Source organism: Panulirus ornatus, chromosome 43 (assembly GCF_036320965.1).
Source record: "Panulirus ornatus isolate Po-2019 chromosome 43, ASM3632096v1, whole genome shotgun sequence".
Taxonomy (NCBI): domain Eukaryota; kingdom Metazoa; phylum Arthropoda; class Malacostraca; order Decapoda; family Palinuridae; genus Panulirus; species Panulirus ornatus.
The window spans coordinates 16,695,558-16,715,947 of record NC_092266.1 but is presented as its reverse complement, the minus strand read 5'-3'; the positions used below and the strand labels follow the sequence as shown (position 1 = coordinate 16,715,947).

The following is a 20,390-nucleotide window of genomic DNA, read 5'->3' as shown; positions in this document are numbered from 1 at the left end:
GTAATGATCAAGAAAGAAACTTCCTGAGATGTGAGGGTACAGATTTAAAAAGACTGAAAGTGACAAAGTAGTTCACTAATACTCTTACCACAGTCATGCACTATCCTACTATACACTTCGTTAAGTGAGCTCAAAAACATTCTTCTGTAATTTTGAAAATAATATTTTTTACCTCCCTTTACCTTTATGCAGCAGGGCAATTACTGTTTTGTTCAATTGTCAGGCACTTGAAAACTTTATTTTTCCTTGCAATCTTTCCAAATCCTTCATAGTTCAAGTGAAAGGTGATATTAGGAAAGATGTTCACATCAATTATATGGAATTAGTAAATACAGTGATAAAAAGTATATGATGAAAATAAGAAAGCTTTCTGTGGTGTCACTACAAGGTGTTCATGGAAAACTTTAAATGCATTGAAGAGCTTTCATCACAGAAGAGAATATGACAGTGAAAGAGGTAGTGTAAGTGTAAGGGAGTTGTATATTATAAATACAGGAGTGCATCAAGGCTGTGTGACATCATCATAAGTATTTAATGTTTTCATGGATGGGGCACTGTATGAAACAAAGGTAAGCTGGGTGATAGCAGTGAAAAGGTAAATCACTGTGAAACAATGTCAGTTACCACAGCAGTTATATACTGTTGATGCTCCACTGTTAAGTAAGTAAAGGAAAGCATTGGGTACTCTAAATTTGCAGGATGATGCTACTGAAATTGAATGAGTAAAAGTAAAAATTTAGTATTTATAAGAGACGAGAAGTCACAGTGTAACATCAATTTGAACAATGAACTGGAAGCTTTTTATGAAAGCAAGGTTTGGCAAAGTCAGTAATGAGAAGGTGGAAGTTGACAGTGGAGAGATTCTCTGGGGCCATCTCAAGGAAAATCAAGATTCAAACCTTCCAACCCTCAGTATTTCTTGTGAATAAAACTCTAACATGACAGTGGTAGCTTGTACATTTCTGCCTCTGGCCAATTATAGACCATCAGCAGTTCAGAATTTGCAGAATGTAGTCATTAACCAAATGTAGTTTGAATACTTTTATCAGACATACTGAGAGAATAAACGATGAACATGGTTCCACAATTTTGATCAAAGGATACAGTGTCTATTGCAACTGCCCACACATCTAAAACTGGAGATGCAGAAGCTGGAAGTAAAGTGCTGATTCTGGTAGTATATAGATCCATCTGGAATGCCACTTCTAAGGACTGTATCCAAGTAAAAGTCTCCTTTCCAGAAGACATTAATTTTGACACTACCTGTTCTGAACAAGGTACCTGTCTAGACACTGCATATTCTTTGGAGATAAAGAGCTAGAAGAAAAGGGTCTTTGGATTTAGCCAGGGAGAGAATCTTTTTCCACTAACCCTTAAGAGAGGCAATGATTTGGAAAAAAAAAAAAAAACTTTATTAGGTGGCAGACAGGCACAGTCTTTGTCAAAATAAACAAAATTCTGCACCCTGACTCAGCACATTCTGAGAGGAAAAAAATGGGACCAACAGTTCCTTTTTGTTGATATGAAAGGACCTTTGTACCTCCATCCAAGGGCCTGCACCCACAAGACCCTCCAGAGTACTGAAGCCCTATCCTGGATTTGATGCATCCTGCCTGGCAGTGGTTAGTGAGCTCTGGTTTTTCAGTGCAATGTACATGAGAATTAAACAGTGGATATGACCAAATAAGGCCACTCCTTTGTCTGTTCCACATGCTACCTAGCTAATGAGGGAATCACCAAACAAGTATGAAAGAATATGAAAAAGATATATATCTGTATATATTACAATATATGATGCTGTTATGAGAAATTTTCTTACCTGCGTACTCGGAGATGAGTAGCCACGGCGAGCATGGACTAATTTATGAATAAGTAGTGCACTGAGGGCCAAAAGGAGGAGTCCTCCTAAACCAGCACTTCCTGCAATTAATATCAGCCAGGGGCTGGGCAACATTTTCTCTTGTATTTCATCTGGTAGATATATGCCTCCACCATCACTAGTCTCTTCACCTGAAAGGATAATTACACATATCATTATACTATATATCTAAGGCTTTTTTTTTTACAAGGCTCACTTCATGTTGAAGGGAGAATTGTGAACTCCTTTACAGTAAAAAGGTTTTCTGTGACAATGTATTCTTATTCACTCACTGATGAAAATAGAGACTTGTGAAAGGTGATATCACACACTGTGTTACCACTTCCAAGCAGACTCCACTAGCACCCCTCCTTGTTTTGATACTTTCCTAAAGAAGGAACAGATGGAAGAGCCATGCAAGGATGGTTCCCTGAAGGTTTAAGTTGAAGAGTCTGAATGCACACAGCTGTAACCAGGACAAGAAGCATGAGATTGGTGCAATGTGTAAGGAGAGAAATCTGGATGTTCTGGCTCTTGGTGAAACTAAGCTCAAGAAAAAGGAAATAATCATTTGGGAATGTCTGTGAGGGAAGGTCTGGAGTTTGTGTGAAGACAGTAGTAAAGAATGGGGTGGCACATCTGATGAAGGAGTGGGAATATGTTACAGACTGTCAGGAAGTCAGCTTGAGATTGATGTGGGCAAGAATAAAAGCATACCATGAGCTATGAGAGGTGTGTGACTTAGTGCCTATGCATCTAGTAGTGAGAGGAATGAGAAAAAGAAGGCCGTATTCAAAGAGCTGAGTGGATGCTTCAGCAATTTTTGATACAAGAGAGTGGGTGACTTGGCAACTGAATGTATAATGAGGGGGCATACAGCACCAAGGATTAGTTAAAATGGGGAACAAACTATTGAGTTTTATGCTGAAAAGGACTGGCAGCTGGGAATAACTATATCAAAAAAGGTGCATACTTATATGTGTGTGTGGGGTTAAAGGTCAATGGGCATTACTGGATTATGAACTTAATGACAGGTATGCTGTAGAGAGGCTGTTTTATATGAATGTACCAAGAAGGGCAACAGGTGGGATGTCTGATTATTTTCTAGAAGAGGTAAGTGTGAAAGGTTGTAGTCACTTTAGGATAGTAATAAGTGATATGGATGGAAAGAGAGTGGTAAATGTGTCTGGTAGGTTCTAAATGAATTTGTTTTACTTAACATGACTGGGTATTCAATATCAATTTCACCGTAATCTTATTGTTGGGCTAACCAGAGTTTTTCCTAATATTCACTATTTTCCTTGTTTAGTTTGAAGATATGTGTACCTCTTGTATCCTATGAAAATGGGAAGCATATTAAACTGACAGAAAACTTTAGCTGTTACTGACATAAGAAGACAGCTTATCTCCATGTGTGATAATACAGTAGCCATTACTGTATACCAGCAGTGGAGTTGACTTCCTGGCAGTCACTCGGTAGGATGAAAATTGACACAGTCTGCTAGAGTTCTTAGTGAGCTGCTATCATGATCTTAACAGGATAACTTATTTAACTTTATGTGCTGGAAATAATTAACCTGGTAAAGACATACTATATAAAAAAGGTAATCAAATTGTTCAATGGGTAACTTTACTTACATACAGTAAATGACTTACCACATAAAGGAATGCTACAATGCTGCCAGCGAACAAGAGGATCAGTTGTATAGCACCAAGGGTAAGGTTCTTCACCACCTGCATTCCTGCAGTAATTCTCAGCATTCTGCACCTCTGGGAACACATCAGGAGGCCGATGGTGACTATGTGGTTCTTGGGAGTCCCAACGTTGACAGGGAATGCCATTGCTTGTTATATTCTTAGTTCCAAAATACCAGCGTCCACGTCCCTTCCGACAGTCATCTGGAGGAGTAAAATTTCATTGCATACTTATAATAAGATGCATATGAAAAGTGATATTAGAATGTGGTTTTTCACGTTACCCCTCATAAGAGCAGGGCATATTTACCGATTCCCTAAGAGGATACATATTAACAAAGCCTTCTTTTAGTAAGCTAAAGTAATAAGTGGTAAACCACCTAATGTAATTTTTCATTGATGCAAATGACTGCCAGGACTTGGATCATACTTGTATGTGTTGGTGGATGATTAAAAAAATAATGAGAAGGAATGAACAGGATCACATCAACTTACACAGGGGCATAGACATGCTCCTGGGATGATAATGTATATGGATGTTGAAGTTCTGCTTAACAAAAAAGCAGAGCAATACAGTTGGGACAGTTAAAAAAAAGGCTCAGAATCGACTTTATTCTGGTAGGAAACAAACTTCACAAATCAATGTATGACTGGGAATCAGGGATTGACAATAGTACCCAATCTACCACCAGAATACCACATAAGAGTTTTGCTGAAGAGGTACATTTTCTGTTCATTATTAAGGAATTCATTTCACTTGACAATAGTACCCAATCTACCACCAGAATACCACATAAGAGTTTTGCTGAAGAGGTACATTTTCTGTTCATTATTAAGGAATTCATTTCACTTAACTTTTCACAGCGTATATCAGATCAGTATCTCAAGTTTAGTCAATGTACTCAAAGAACACTTATTCTAAACCCTAGTGGAGGGCAACATGCAAGGTACCTAAAAAGGGGAGCAAAGTTTCAGAGAAAGGTAAGACTACAATATGACTACAATGGATGAAAGAAGAATGAGGGAAGACATGAATGCAATTTCTGAGTCTTGGAATCAAATTGAAAAGTTCTTTGAAATCAGCTTGGGAAGATATAATCTTTCTAAAGTAAGAGTAGTGGAAGAATGGAATAATCTAAAATCTGAGACTGCAAATGCAGAATGTGGTGAATGAATGGAGTGTATCCTCTCAATGCAAAACTATAGGTTTTATTTTCTCACTAATAGTATCTTAATTCAATAAAAGTCCATAATGGAACAGCATGGACATGTCATTCTATTATAATTTAACCTTCAGCTAACAAGAAAGTAGCTTTTAGAGTACTGACAATGTTTATGAAAAAGGAGACCTTACGTGTAACCTGATCTTCATCCACAGTCGTAAGGCCAATGTGTGAACATACACGACGAGAACCATTACCATGTCTCTCCAGTGCATCACAGTCTGGCAAGCGAAAATGATTTCGTGATTTGAACACTCGATTTTCCTGAAAAAAAATAATTGCCTTTGGTTACCCAGACTTCAAAATATGACTGACATCAATACTTGGAAAATTATTCATTATGTAAATTTTTCTTCAGGATCAAACATTTTAGCTTAATCTAATGCACTTTCAGTCACATACATAAATTTAAAGAAAAATACACAGCATTACATGTATTCATAATAACACTAATATATAGTGAGTGGTCTACCACCAAAATCAATTACAGCAAGATGTAAAAGGAGATTTATAAACTATATATTTTTCTATACTATTGTATGTACAGTGTATATTTATTCATTTTATCTATTTCATAACCGGCAAATGTGGACTCCTTTAGAGTGAAAATTCTCTGAGGGTGTGCCCAATGATACAGCCTCGCCATAGGTGACTTCTCAATTAAGGTTGAACTTCTTGCAGGTGGAGTCTGGTAACACATACATATATTCATTCATTTTCTCATACTGTTTGCCATTTTCAATCTTAGTGAGGTAGTGCCAGGAACATACGAAAAAAGGGCCTCATTTACCCACATCCATTCTCTAGTTAACATCAGTAATGTACTAAAACTACAGCCCCCTATCCACAAGCAGGCCCCAAAGACTTCTCCATGGTTTCCCACTGCTACTTCACATGTCCTGGTTCAGTCTACTGACAGCATATATCACAGTGCTCAATTCACTCAAGATCTTCACTCCATCCTTCCATTTCCGGTTTGGTCTCTCCTTTCTCGTAGACCCCCACTTCTGGCTCATATTTTCTCTTTGTCCTTCTCTCCTCACTCATTCTTACCACATATTTCCAATTCATTTCAGCAAATTCTCTTCAGCTCTCTCAGCCATACTCTTTTTTTTTTACAACAACTATCTCTTACCCTAATTTTCCTGACACTCAACCCTCCTAACACTACAGTTTGTTCTCAAACATTTAATTTCCAATACATAAACTCTTCTTCATACATTTTCATCTACAGATCATAACTTATATCCATAGATCACTGTCAGGACTACTATTATTTCAAACATTCCCATTTTCGCCCTCCCAGATAGCACACGTTCCTCAATACTTCCAAAAACCTGACCCTATAAACAACCTTATGGCTCACCTCAGCTTCCATGGTTCCATTTGTTGCCATGCCTACTCCTAGGTATCTAAAACACCAACTTCCTCTAAGTATTCTCCATTCAAACTCATGCCCCAGCTAACCTCTCTCTCTCTCTGCACTGCTAAACCCGATAACCTTGCTTTTATTCACATTTACTTTCAACTTTCTCCTTTCACACGCACTCCAAAACTTAAACACTAACTTTTGCAGTTTCTCAATCGAATCTTCCACCAATGCTGTGTCATCAGTATACAAATGACTTTCTTCCCAAACCTCCTAACCTCCTACGGACTGCATTCCAGCCCCTCTCTCCAAGACCCTTGCATTTACATCCCTCACCATCCCATCTGTAAACATATTAAACAGCCAGCCATTGTGATGTCACACACTTGTGCCATAGACTCATCATCACCTGAAACCATTCCTCCTCTGCTCTACCTACTCAACACATGCCTTACTCTTAATAAAAAATTCTCACTGCTTCTACCAGCTTTCCTCCCTCACTTGTTTTATGCTTTCTCCAGGTTCATAAATGCCACATACAAATCTTTCTGTTTCTCTAAGTTTTTCTCATACACATCCTTCAATGCAAAGACCTGATTCACATACTGTCTACCACACTTGAAACCACACTGTTCTTCCCAGTCTGATGCTCTATGTATGCCACCACCCTCTGAATCACCACTTTCCCAAACAACTTACCAAGTACACTCAATAAACTTATACCTCTGTAATTCAATCATTCATCTTTGTCCCCCTTATCTTTATAATGGCAATATAAATGCATTCTGCAAATCCTCAGGTACCTTACCATGATCCATACATTCAAAAAAAAATCCTAACTAACCAGTCAACAACACAGTCACCCCTTTTCATGAGAAATTCAACTGCAATACCATTTACTCCAGCTGCCGTGTCACGTTTCATCTTATTCAAGGTTTTTATCATCTCTTCTGTCTTCACTTTGCATATCTCCCTGACCCAAATACCCTACATTTGCCAACCTGTCATCAAACACATTCAACAATAGTTCCAAATACTCCATCTCCTCTTCATACCATCAAAGCCTGTTATCACTTCCCCTTTTGCCTCTTTCACTGATGTCCCCATTTGTTCTCTTGTTTTTATTAGTTACCCTCCTTCTAAATCATATTACTATTATTATCATTATCATTATTATTTATCAAAAAAGGGGGTGACTGTTGTTGACTGGTTGGTGAGGATATTCAATGTATGTATCTCCAGATTCATAAATGCCACATACAAATCTTTGTTTCTCAAAGTTTTTCTCAAACACATCCTTCAATGCAAAGACCTGATTCACATACAGTCTACCACACTTGAAACCACACTGTTCTTCCCAGTCTGATGCTCTATGTATGCCACCACCCTCTGAATCACCACTTTCCCAAACAACTTATCAAGTACACTCAATAAACTTATATCTCTGTAATTCAATCATTCATCTTTGTCCCCCTTATCTTTATAATGGCAATATAAATGCATTCTGCAAATCCTCTGGTACCTTACCATGATCCATACATACAAAAAAAATCCTAACTAACCAGTCAACAACACAGTCACCCCTTTTCATGAGAAATTCAACTGCAATACCATTTACTCCAGCTGCCGTGTCACATTTCATCTTATTCAAGGTTTTTATCATCTCTTCTGTCTTCACTTTGCATATCTCCCTGACCCAAATACCCTACATTTGCCAACCTGTCATCAAACACATTCAACAATAGTTCCAAATACTCCATCTCCTCTTCATACCATCAAAGCCTGTTATCACTTCCCCTTTTGCCTCTTTCACTGATGTCCCCATTTGTTCTCTTGCTTTTATTAGTTACCCTCCTTCTAAAACATATTACTATTATTATTATTATCATTATCATTTATTAAAAAAAGGGGGTGACTGTTGTTGACTGGTTGGTGAGGATATTCAATGTATGTATGGCTCATGGTGAAGTGCCTGAGGATTGGCGGAATGCATACATAGTGCCACTGTACAAAGGCAAAGGGGATAAAGGTGAGTGTTCAAATTACAGAGGTATAAGTTTGTTGAGTATTCCTGGGAAATTACATGGGAGGGCATTGATTGAGAGAGTAAAGGCATGTACGGAGCATCAGATTGGGGAAGAGCAGTGTGGTTTCAGAAAAGGTAGAGGATGTGGGGATCAGGTGTTTGCTTTGAAGAATGTATGTGAGAAATATTTAGAAAAACAAATGAATTTGTATGTAGCATTTATGGATCTGGAGAAGGCATATGATAGAGTTGATAGATGCTATGTGGAAGGTATTAAGAGTATATGGTGCGGGAGGCAAGTTGCTAGAAGCAGTGAAAAAATTTTATCGAGGATGTAGGGCATGTGTACGAGTAGGAAGAGAGGAAAGTGATTGGTTCCAAGTGAATGTCGGTTTGCAGCAGGGGTGTGTGATGTCTCCATGGTTGTTTAATTTGTTTATGGATGGGGTTGTTAGGGAGGTGAAATGCAAGAGTTTTGGAGAGAGGGGCAAGTATGCAGTCTGTTGTGGATGAGAGGGCTTGGGAAGTGAGTCAGTTGTTGTTTGCTGATGACACAGCGCTGGTGGCTGATTCAGGTGAGAAACTGCAGAAGCTGGTGACTGGGTTTGGTAAAGTGTGTGAAAGAAGGAAGCCGAGAGTAAATGTGAATAAGAGCACAGTTATTAGGTACAGTAGGGTTGAGGGACAAGTCCATTGGGAGGTAAGTTTGAATGGAGAAAAACTGGAGGACGTGAAGTGTTGTAGATATCTGGGAGTGGATTTGGCAGCGGATGGAACCATGGAAGCGGAAGTGAGTCACAGGGTGGGGGAGGGGGCGAAGGTTCTCGGAGTGTTGAAGAATGTGTGGAAGGCAAGAACATTATCTTGGAAAGCAAAAATGGGTATTTTTGAAGGAATAGTGGTTCCAACAATGTTATACGGTTGCAAGGCGTGGGTTATAGATAGGGTTGTGTGGAGGAAGGGTGGATGTGTTGGAAATGAGATGCTTGAGGACAATATGTGGTGTGAGGTGGTTTGATCAAGTAATGAAAGGGTTAGAGAGATGTGTGGTAATAAAAAGAGTGTGGTTGAGAGAGCACGAAAGGTTGTATTGAAATGGTTTGGTCACATGGAGAGAATGAGTGAGGAAAGATTGACAAAGAGGAAATATGTGTCAGAGTTGGAGGGAACGAGGAGAAGTGGGAGACCAAATTGGAGGTGGAAGGGTGGAGTGAAAAAGATTTTGAGCAATCAGGGACTGAACATGCAGGAGGGTGAAAGGCACGCAAGGAATAGAGTGAATTGGAACGATGTGGTATACTGGGATCGACGTGCTGTCAATGGATTGAACCAGGGCATGTGAAACGTCTGGGGTAATCCATGGAAAGTTTTGTGGGGCCTGGATGTGGAAAGAGAGCTGTGGTTTCAGTGCATTATACATGACTTCTAGAGACTGAGTGCGAATGAATGTGGCCTTTGTTGTCTTTTCCTAGCACTACCTCACATGCATGCGGGGGAAAGGGGGGTGTCATTTCATGTGTGGCGGGGTGACAACGGGAATGAATAAAGCAGCATGTATGACCTATGTACATGTGCATATATGTACATGTGCATATAAGTTTTGTGGGGCCTGGACGTGGCTTTGGTGCATTACACATGACAGCTAGAGTCTGAGTGTGGATGAATGTGGCCTTTGTTGTCCTTTCCCAGCACAACCTCATGCGCATGGGGGGGAGGGGGGTGTCATTTCATGTATGGCGGGCTGGCGGCAGGAATAGATGAAGGCAGCATGTATGAATATGTGCATGTGTATATATGTATATGTCTGTGTATGTATATGTATGTATACGTTAAAATGTATAGGTATGTATATGTGTGTGTGTGGGCGTTTATGAACATACATGTGTATGTGGGTTGGTTGGGCCATTCTTTCATCTGTTTCCTTGCACTACCTCACTAACGTGGGAGACAGCGACAAAGTATATAAAAGAAAAATCATTATTATCATTATCATATGTGGGAGCTGCCTCTATGTACTGTTCTGAAGATTTTGGTGTGTATTCAAGGGTAACCCCTGATATTTCTACTTGGCCAATTCAAAAGCCCCTTCCCTTTATTGTGTTAAACTGGCAAAGGTTCACTATATCATTACTTTAATGAAATCACCTTCAAGGAAACAAGATGCTTACCTGTTTATTCTGCTCTATCAAGAGCCACTCATTAACACAGAAGAGGTTACGCACAGCTACGCAATCTTCATGGCAAAGAGGCAATCCCACCTGGTAACCATCTTCTAGTTGGCATTCAGGGAATGCATAATGACAAAGAAGTTTCTGAAAATGAACCAAAAGAAAAAATGGTACTGAACAATATATGGCTAACATGTATCACCAACAAGAAGTTTATCATTAAGAAATAAGTGTACTGTGTATCGTATATGAAAAGTGTAAATAACAAAACTGAAATGAGGTTATCACAAAACAGCTTACTTTATTTGGTGGAGTGAAAATCATACCATAACTTCATTAATGAACTTCTAACCCTATAGAGAACATGATATCCTGCCAACTTTTTCACAGTGCTGCAAAAATTTATACAGGCATCGTCTAAATATACATTATCACTCATTATTAAAGCTCAATGCAACAAGAGGAAAAAAATATTGAAGTGTGAAATTCTTCCTGATGACCTCATGTTACTAAGTTCTTCTTGATGGCATCTGATGGCCTGTGACTTTGGTTGTTTGATCCCATAATATAGCAGGGAGGTGAATCAGCAGTATTTTCTTCAGATATATAAGATGCCTCTTCATCCATCACTGTGGCATCAACTAATGGTCCTTTATGTACACTTAAAGTCACCCTATCCCTCAGAGATTGTCATCTGTTTTTCTACATTTCATTATTTTGTTACATTTGCATTCATCCTTTTAAAAAAAAAATTTGACTTCTGAGGTTTTTACTCTTTTCACCCTACAGTTTTTAAAGAGTGATACAAGTGCTAAATTTAAAATAATGTTTACATGATGACAAAATTAAACAATATTTACAATGAGAGTTTTCCATAAACAGTTTTGTTGAATGTGTAAAAATAAGTGGTGCTGTGATCATAGAAAACCAACATGCCACCTGGAAATGGCATATGGTCTCTTTTTACAACTAAAATCTACTTCCTTGATTGGCAAATCTGGTATCATGATTGTACTAAACACTATTTGGTGCTAAGTATACATGAAATGACACATATAGTTGGGGGCTATTGGCATCAATCTATGCATACAAGTTGAATTCCATGCCCATTGTGAGCTCTGTTGGCTAGCCATAGACCTTAACAGAAACAAAAGATGAGTCACTGGAATTGCCTGGAGGCCTCAGTGTCCCACTAATGACCATATTGGATGGTCATGAACCTTCTCTGGGAAGAAACTGTGTCTGTGACACCAACGCTGCATCCCTACTGCATGCACTCGGGGTAGGCCAGTTCATTAAATAATACTTTTTCTAAGCTATGAATGCTTAATTCATGAGAAAAGTAATGATATGAATTCTTTTTTGTGCACTAATAAAAGTTATGAATATTTTTGTATAATTAGAATTGGCAAATCCAGTAAATACTATTTTTCTTGAAACTATGAATGGTTGTCTCAATTCAAAAGAAAAATAATGGATTTCTATTTTGTGCAAAAATAAATGGGCCAAAAATGTTAAATGTACACTTTATGGAGAAAAACATTAATTCAAACACACTTTTGTACATTTTTTCTGAAGGCAAATCCTTTAATTTTCTTTAACCTGCAAGTCTGTGATATGAACAGCAAAGTTCAGTAAAATTTTAATACCACTTTAACACTCTATGAAAATGTCTTACAAGAATATACAATGCATGAATTTCTACTTCAAAAATGTTCACTGTGTACTTGTAGATGCTTTTTGTTACAAGACAGCCGTGACAGATTCTTTGTTAGGATTTTGAAAATTCAGTCTTTATACATTCCATAATTGTATGCTCTGAAAGTTTCTGGTCTGACCAACCTAAACTGTTTCAGAAATGACTGGAGTGATATAGATAAATTAATATTTCAATATGCTTTAAGACTCCCTATAAATAATACACTTCAATACCTATTTTCTCTTCCTTCAAATCATTTCTCTCTTCTATTAAAAAGTAGATGGGCATGCACATAAAATCAAACAACAGTACAAAATATTTTCTCCCATTTTACCTCGGCAGCAGTTCGGCATGGCTCACGAAAATTATCGATCATTTCACCCCAAAGTTCTCTTGTGATGTGCTCATTCAACCATCCTCCTTTATCTGCTGGAGTTATGTTGTACCACACTAATCCTTCCCCACTAAGGTGGTCTCGACATACTCTTCCATTGTATGGTGCACAGTAACCCAGTGGCCGCCGTACAGCTGCAGAAAATTGAAAAAAATTTCATATTAACATCCATCCTGGAAATATTTTTAAATCATCAAATTCATGACAACTTACTTGGTTACACATACACCCCAACTTTGTGTTGAGTTACTTTCCCAGAAAACCTGCTGCAAGTCTTAAATATGATAATTCATGAAACAACTTCGTTATAAACAGAATATCACACTCCTCACTTATTTCAAATGGTATTCAATGAAAAACACAGTAATGAAGGCTGTAGGTGGTGGTGGAGTGGAATACGGAGAAGCGAAGGTTACAGAGAAAAGGAAGGGACACCTAGGCTGTCTACATCATCCTCTGAATTGTATGATTCAACAGCTGCTGTTAAATCACTAATAATACAGACTTTATGCAGCACTTAGATTTTCTCAATGAAAAAGTAACAAGGACTTCTGCTTAAAATGAACCTCAACGTTCCCTCCTGAGAAGTGTTGTAAGTAATGTTTGGCTTCTTTCTTCCTTGCTGATTTATGCCCTGGCTTGCTTTCTTTTCGAAAAGAACCCAGTCTCAGAAAAGTCAAACATTTGCTGAGGTGTGTAATCTCCTTCCTCATTAATTTTCTTTTCATATGCAGGCTACAGTCAATCTTCCTGAGCACCTCAAGAGTGATAGCCCTACATCCTGTACTCCCGATTATAATTCAATTTTCCTTGCATACTTAGTGAAATGGCCACTACATTTACTTTGGAGTTAGTAAATACCAGTAATAGGGTAGCAGGAACCATACACAAGCCATTCCATACACAAGCATTTGACAAAGTCTGTATCATAGAATAATCTTTGATACAAGACTTTATTGAATACTTGTTGAAAATAAAAGGGGATGACATCATTTGCTTTACTTTCATCGTACACACTGATTATATCTATCTATTTACATCTCTGATGCCTGTTCCAACTGGAACTCCCTCAAAGGGGTGGCCATGGCAGCAGAGTCCTCATACCTAAAGAGCTCCAGTGCCACTTCTCAGCCTTTAGTGCCTCACCCTCAACAGGCCACTGGCAGAGGGCAAGTCTAGCAGTATTTGCAGAGGCTCCTACCTAATGTTCCTAATAACTACATCTATCTAATGCTCCTACCTACTACTTCTACCTAATGTTTCCATCTAATAATCCCACCTACTTCTATACTTATATACAGTGCTTAACGCATGAAAATCTGGAGTTATGAAGAATGAGCAGTATGAGTAGAGTATTGTCAAGTGTTACATATGTCAAGGAGAGATGGTATGTATATGGATAGAATGCCATTAGTCCATATGTTAGTAAGGCAGAAATAAAAGACAGCTACCTGGGTCAGAGGAGTGCAACTTGACAACCACTAAAGTACTGGCTAACTAAAGAGATGTCACTGACCTTCCTGATACCCAGGCGGGTAGTACTGGTAATATACCTCCCTGGTTGTTGGTTACCTTCCAATTACTACCTACATACATTGATTACATTATAGATATAACCACAAAAAAGACATACCTCTAACACACCCTCAAATAACAGATTTTCTTTAAATGGACATGAAATACACGTTCAATTAATAAATACAGTATATATAATAGGAAAGCATCAGGCAAATAAGGGTCAGTTACTTGGATTAATTTCCTCTGCCATTAAAACAATACTTGATAACAGTGAGAGGATAAAAAGAATCAGCCAGGCCACCAAACCTAACTTGCAATGAATTTTTCCCACACTAAGAATAAGCCACTGGAGAGGATGGGAGTAAGCCAGGAAGGTGTAGGTGAACTGTCAGAATGTGGCAGCAGTGATCAACAACACTATAAGTTTTGATAAACTCGTGCATGTTGATCAAATTTGGTTTCAAAATGTATTATCAACATTATCTTAGTTTTATCAATAAAACACCAAAATACCTTTCTGCAGAGCCATTACTATTACCAAAGGAAGCCTCTACACATTAACTAGTGAAAGAGTTGACAATAACAGGAATGCAACTCCATAGGCACCATGTTATAACAAAACCTTTTTAAAGACCTCACTCAACAATCATTTCTCAAGAACGTACCTCATCCATTATAACAAGCCTCCACGTACTAAAAAAAGTTAAGTCACATAAATTGGGTTATATTTTCATGGTCAGAAAACTGACTGTCTGTAAGCAAAGAGCAGTGACTTATAGTCAAGCCTCAGAATGGTTAGCCAAAAATAGTAGTGTGCTGCAAGGATCAGTCTTGAAACCAGATCTTTTTCTCCTATATATTAATGACACTGATATTAGGTTGCATTGTAAAATATCAAAATTCATAGATGACTCAAAGCTGGAAAATAAAACTTTAATACAAACGGATGACTATAGCCATAAGATCTTTTAACTAGCAAACTGACAGACTATGCTCATAGAAAGCAAATGAACATTAAAATCAATAAATGCAAAGTTTTACAGAGTATTAACTGATATAAGAAGGCAAGCTATAACATGAATTTTGGTTAGCTACAAAAAGTAAATGGGAATAAAGACTTGAGTGTAATCATTTCTGATGAACTCAAGCCTAACTAGTTAAACAATGCATAAAAACAGTAAAGAAGAGAACAAAATTCTAGAATTTAAAGGTAAGGCATTCAAAGGAAATAATCCTCACCTTAAAATGCATTAGTGAGTCCCCACCCTGAACAGTGTGTTAAGTTTGGTTACCCTTCTTGACAAAAGACAAAGACTGAATGGAGAAAGTACAGCAGCAAGGTAAAAAGATGATTCCCATATTGAGAAACAAATCCAGTGAGTGCCATCTACATGACTTTAAACTTAATAAGCTTAAAAAAGAGAGGGTTAAAAGGTGATATGCAGGTATTCAAAATCAACAAAGGGTTGATCTATGCTGGTATTTAACCCATTAACCAAGCAAATGATCTAATGGACTCTCTCCTAAGTGAAAAAAAAATGGAGAAACATTCTTCTTATAGAACATGTGTATATTACCCATAAGTAGAAAGAATCCCCAAAAAGTGGTATACTTTCTTATCAATTGGTATTGTTGGTTTCGAAAAGGACCATACAGAAGCAGATGGGTGATTACTGTACTATGGTTTTTCTTAAGAGTGATTTATAGACTTAATTCCTCCCCTCCATTTTTTTTCCCAAAAAAAGGAACAGAGAAGGGGCTAAGTGAGGATATTCTCTCTAAGGCTCAGTCCTCTGTTCTTAATGCTACCTTGCTAATGCAGGAAATGGCCAATGTGTATGAAAAAATGTAACTATGCTCAATAAAAACTTTATACTAATATTCATTGTGAGCTTATTATACATATACTAAATGTACTAAATAAACAGTAATTTGTATGTAGTTAATTTTACTTTTTTTCATTTTTAAGTAAAATATTGAGTAAATTATCGTCTCACACTCACTCAATCATGATAATTTCATCACCAAAACATACACAATAATACTGCAGTATTTATTTCTTTATTCTAATACTAGCTGAATTTTTATTAGTTGTGTTTTATTGGAGAGTGTGGGAACTTGTATAATATATATCTTTTATGACAATATACATGGGCATCTAAAGTATGTGATATTTTCCCATCTAGGGCAGGAAAATGCTGGTGGAATCCATCATTAGCTAGGAATGCAAATAAATGCATGAACCATTAAATCAAGAACTGATTATAATAGTGGTGAACCCTGGGTCTTTAACTGATGATTATAACAGTTTAGGGTTAAAGTTGACACTGGATACAAAGTTGAAGGGAAGCCTTTTACTTCAAATGAAACAAAGTTCTTTTCCCTCGACTGGATTCTCAACATATGGAATAATAAATGAGTCAAAGCAGTCGAAAGCAGCACTACAGATACACTGGAGAACAGACTTGACAAATACTTCACTTAAGTCCACGATTGACATTTGCTCTTAGTCACATAAAAATTCACCTGTTTATTTTCTTAATCTTATGACACTAATCACTATGTTTCTGATATCTTTCAATATCACAAACACCCTAATGGTCTGTTGGTGTTTGCATTCATTTGCAAATCAATAATATCAAAAAAATATTTATGTGTTCCACGGTGAAACAAGCAAGCCTAAAGAATGATTTACTAAAAAACTAAAATGCTTCAGTAAACGCAGGATGTAACAGCACCAACAAACTTTTGCTACTTACGGCTGACAGAATGTACTACAGACACAGTGAAAGTTCTGGAGTCTGTCGTGCGGTGACCTTGTACAACATTGTTAGCAGAACACGTGTAGTTGGCAGTTGATGTGGCATTAACTGTCAAGACTGATCGAGCATATTTCACGAAGGGAGTAAATTCAATGCCTTGCAACACCTGCAATACAAATATACCTGTAACTGGGCTTTATCTCCTTAATGTATTTCATAATTCAAACAACACTGTAAAGTTAAACCATTTCTGAACATTGATGGACCTAGAGAAATCACATGCTACAATGGATTGTAATAATGTGAGTTAATGAACCTTTGTTATGGAAGGAAAGCAACAAAAATATCAAGAATTTTTGAAAGTTTATGACTGGCTTTTCAATATATTTACAGATGTGGCAATGAGAAGTAAGACAGCATGAACTTTAAAAGAGAAAGCAAAATGTGGGTTGGAAAAAGACCTGGTCATTGGTGATTTGCTAATTTGTCTTGCTAGCAGGGAGTGAAGAGTAATTTACAAGACACCGTAAAGGAAATTTTACACGGTACTGTGTGTAGAAAGAGGAAGATTAGGGTAAATGACAATAAGATACAGATACATTTTTGAAGAGAATACCTACTTACACATACCTATGACAAGGTTTTGTCTTACGGTAGGTCTTGAATATAACTCCTATTGCACATCCTGCTTGTTTACAGGGACTTGTTATTCTCTACTGCCACCCACACTACAGAGTTGTATATCTTTGGGATCATTTGGGACAGTTTTTAGCCTTTTGTCTACTCTTTCCTTATAGGCTTCAGTACTCACTTCTTGCAGATTTCTCATTTCACTATAGAAATCTCTTAGGTGTCTGTAAATCTTTCTTATGGTCTTTCAAATGTATTTCTTTGGTGACTTTCTGATTTCTTTCTTGCAAGTTTGGTATTCCCCAAGTGAGTGAGGTACTGTCAGTAACAGGTGAATGAGCCTTAGAGCAGAAAACCTAACTTGGCTCCCTTTGTTCCTCCTTTCGGAAAGTAATACAGAAGAGGAGGATTTCGAACCGCCCACATGGAGATATGTGGGTGGTATTCTTTCTCCCTTATCCCTAGGATCATATTCCATACAATTTTTTTGCAAATTTCATAACTCAGTTTCTTCCATATTGTAAAGATTTTCATCAAAAAATTTTCTTTAATTCCTTCTAGATGCAGCCAAGTACAAACTGAATCAATGTGTATCTTTCTAGACTGTTGGACTTTTTCTCCTAAATGAATGCAGGACAAACTGTGATATAATTATTGACTTCAAAAACTTTTGTTGGCAGAGTCCATGCCTCAAGCCTGTGGGCTTGCATAGCAATTATTTCATTGGTAGACATATAACATGTTTATGGTGGTGCATGGTACACAAACCACCACATTTACAGTTTTTTTCAAATACAATAGAATGTAATTTGGAATATACTGAAAATAATACCAGTTAATGGTCTAGTTTGACTGTCAGAATGGTATACACAAGCATATTAATGCTGTTAAACAAGGATGATTGACACCTTTCTAACCCTTTTCAGTTCTATGAACATCAACCTACTGTTACATAGAAGGTACTGTACTATAAACGGTAATCTACACATACAATTTTCTGCTACAGGTTGAATTATGAGCATACTGCATGGCACCCCAAAGAAATGATGAATCACACGAGCTGCTTGGAGACCTGTCTTAGAAACACATAGAAACCATAATAGGCAGCTGTGCACTTTTTCTAGGGATTCACCGAGTCTATGGCATCCAGCCCCACCCTTAGCACTTGCCACTGCACCCCAGCTGTAACCATGCCCCTCTCACCTAAGACTTGCTAAGCCTGTAAACAATGTATTTTTCCTAAAACACAAATGCTCAACTCTTAATTCATAAGAATAAAAAATTAATTTGGACAATATTTCTGCTCCTATCATTTACATAAAAGAGCTACTAAATGTGGTCTTCCTATACTTGGAATGGTTTAATCTTAATCTTTTTTGTTCACTAAAATATTTTGTTCACTAAATATTTTATATTGGCTTAAGTTAACTCTTCATTACCTATACTTGGCTAAAAGTCATCATGATCTCAATGGAAGCTGACCAGATGGACAGGCAGAAAAGGGAATGTTTGTATATTACTAAACTGTGACCCACAGAGATAGTCCAATGTACACTACATATTTATGATAACCTTATAACATGCTGAGGCTGCTATACCAGCTTACAAAACCACCATACCACTGGATTTCCCTAATAGTGCATGTATTTCAAAAACAAGATAACTAAATGAAAAAAATATCACCAGCTTCAGCAACTTGACATAAATAAAGTGAATAAAAATAAAGATAAAACCAAGACATTTCTTACCTCATTTTTCCATTCGTACATGGGAAGCTAAGAAAAGAAGGGAAAGAATGAATGTCATGATTAAGTCATGGTGATTTTTGCCATCACTGCTTATGTAAAATCTTTTACCTTTACATCATCATATAGTGCATATAATGCAGTATAAATTCAACTTACACTATATTATACATCAAATTATTTTTTCATTCATCAATAGTAACCCTAAGACCCCTTTCTGAAGGGGTTGTGATGATACCTAGGACTCCTGTTTCAGGAGTTCCTTAATCCCAAGGCTGTGCTACACTCAGCAGGAGGGACAGGATGGATTCCTTTAAAGTTGAAAGTTTTCCTGAGACTGTTTCGTCAACATTTCACTCAAGGAGTAGCCTCAAGCAAGCAGAGTCCCATCCTTATATCACTACAAACATTGATTCAACTTATCCCACATACTATGACACACAGGGAATACTTAGGAAGTATTCTTTCTTCCCTATCCATCAACCATGGTAAACCATGGAAAGGTCCATGGGGCCTGGAAGTGGATAGAGGGCTGTGGTTTTGGTGCATTACACAAGACAGCTAGAAAAAGAGTGTGGGGGGATGTGGTCTTTCTTCATCTGTTTCCTGGCACTATCTCACTGACAGAGGGTGGCAATGTTGTTTCCTGTTGGGTGTGTTGGCACCAGGAATGGATGAAGGCGAGTAAGTATGAATATGTATATGTGTATATATGCATATATGTAGATTGGGGAAGAGCAGTGTGGTTTCAGAAGTGGTAGAGGATGTGTGGATCAGGTGTTTGCTTTGAAGAATGCATGTGAGAAATACTTAGAAAACCAAATGGATTTGTATGTAGCATTTATGGATCTGGAGAAGGCATATGATAGAGTTGATAGAGATGCTCTGTGGAAGGTATTAAGAATATATGGTGTGGGAGGCAAGTTGTTAGAAGCAGTGAAAAGTTTTTATCGAGGATGTAAGGCATGTGTATGAGTAGGAAGAGAGGAAAGTGACTGGTTCTCAGTGAATGTTGGTTTGTGGCAGGGGTGTGTGATGTCTCCATGGTTGTTTAATTTGTTTATGGATGTGGTTGTTAGGGAGGTGAATGCAAGAGTTTTGGAAAGAGGGGCAAGTATGCAGTCTGTTGTGAATGAGAGGGCTTGGGAAATGAGTTAGTTGTTGTTCGCTGATGATACAGTGCTGGAGGCTGATTCGGGTAAGAAACTGCAAAAGCTGGTGAGTGAGTTTGGTAAAGTGTGTGAAAGAAGAAAGCTGAGAGTAAATGTGAATAAGAGCAAGGTTATTAGGTACAGTAGGGTTG

At 37.6% G+C, this 20,390-nt stretch overlaps 1 protein-coding gene across 2 annotated transcripts in view; it reads right to left on the bottom strand.

Annotated features, from left to right (window-relative positions):
* LOC139762345 (tyrosine-protein kinase transmembrane receptor Ror2-like) overlaps positions 1–20,390 on the bottom strand; it is a 422,639-nt gene that overhangs the window by 4,473 nt on the left and 397,776 nt on the right. The window contains exons 7-13 of one of the 2 annotated variants that reach the window (XM_071687040.1): positions 19,091–19,117; positions 16,710–16,878; positions 12,373–12,566; positions 10,340–10,483; positions 4,908–5,040; positions 3,515–3,757; positions 1,820–2,010 (exon numbers count right to left, since the gene is read on the bottom strand). In XM_071687040.1, the coding sequence (XP_071543141.1) occupies positions 1,820–2,010; positions 3,515–3,757; positions 4,908–5,040; positions 10,340–10,483; positions 12,373–12,566; positions 16,710–16,878; positions 19,091–19,117 (1,101 nt within the window). The remainder of the gene's footprint in view (positions 1–1,819; positions 2,011–3,514; positions 3,758–4,907; positions 5,041–10,339; positions 10,484–12,372; positions 12,567–16,709; positions 16,879–19,090; positions 19,118–20,390) is intronic. The other variant, XM_071687041.1, reaches the window with a different exon arrangement.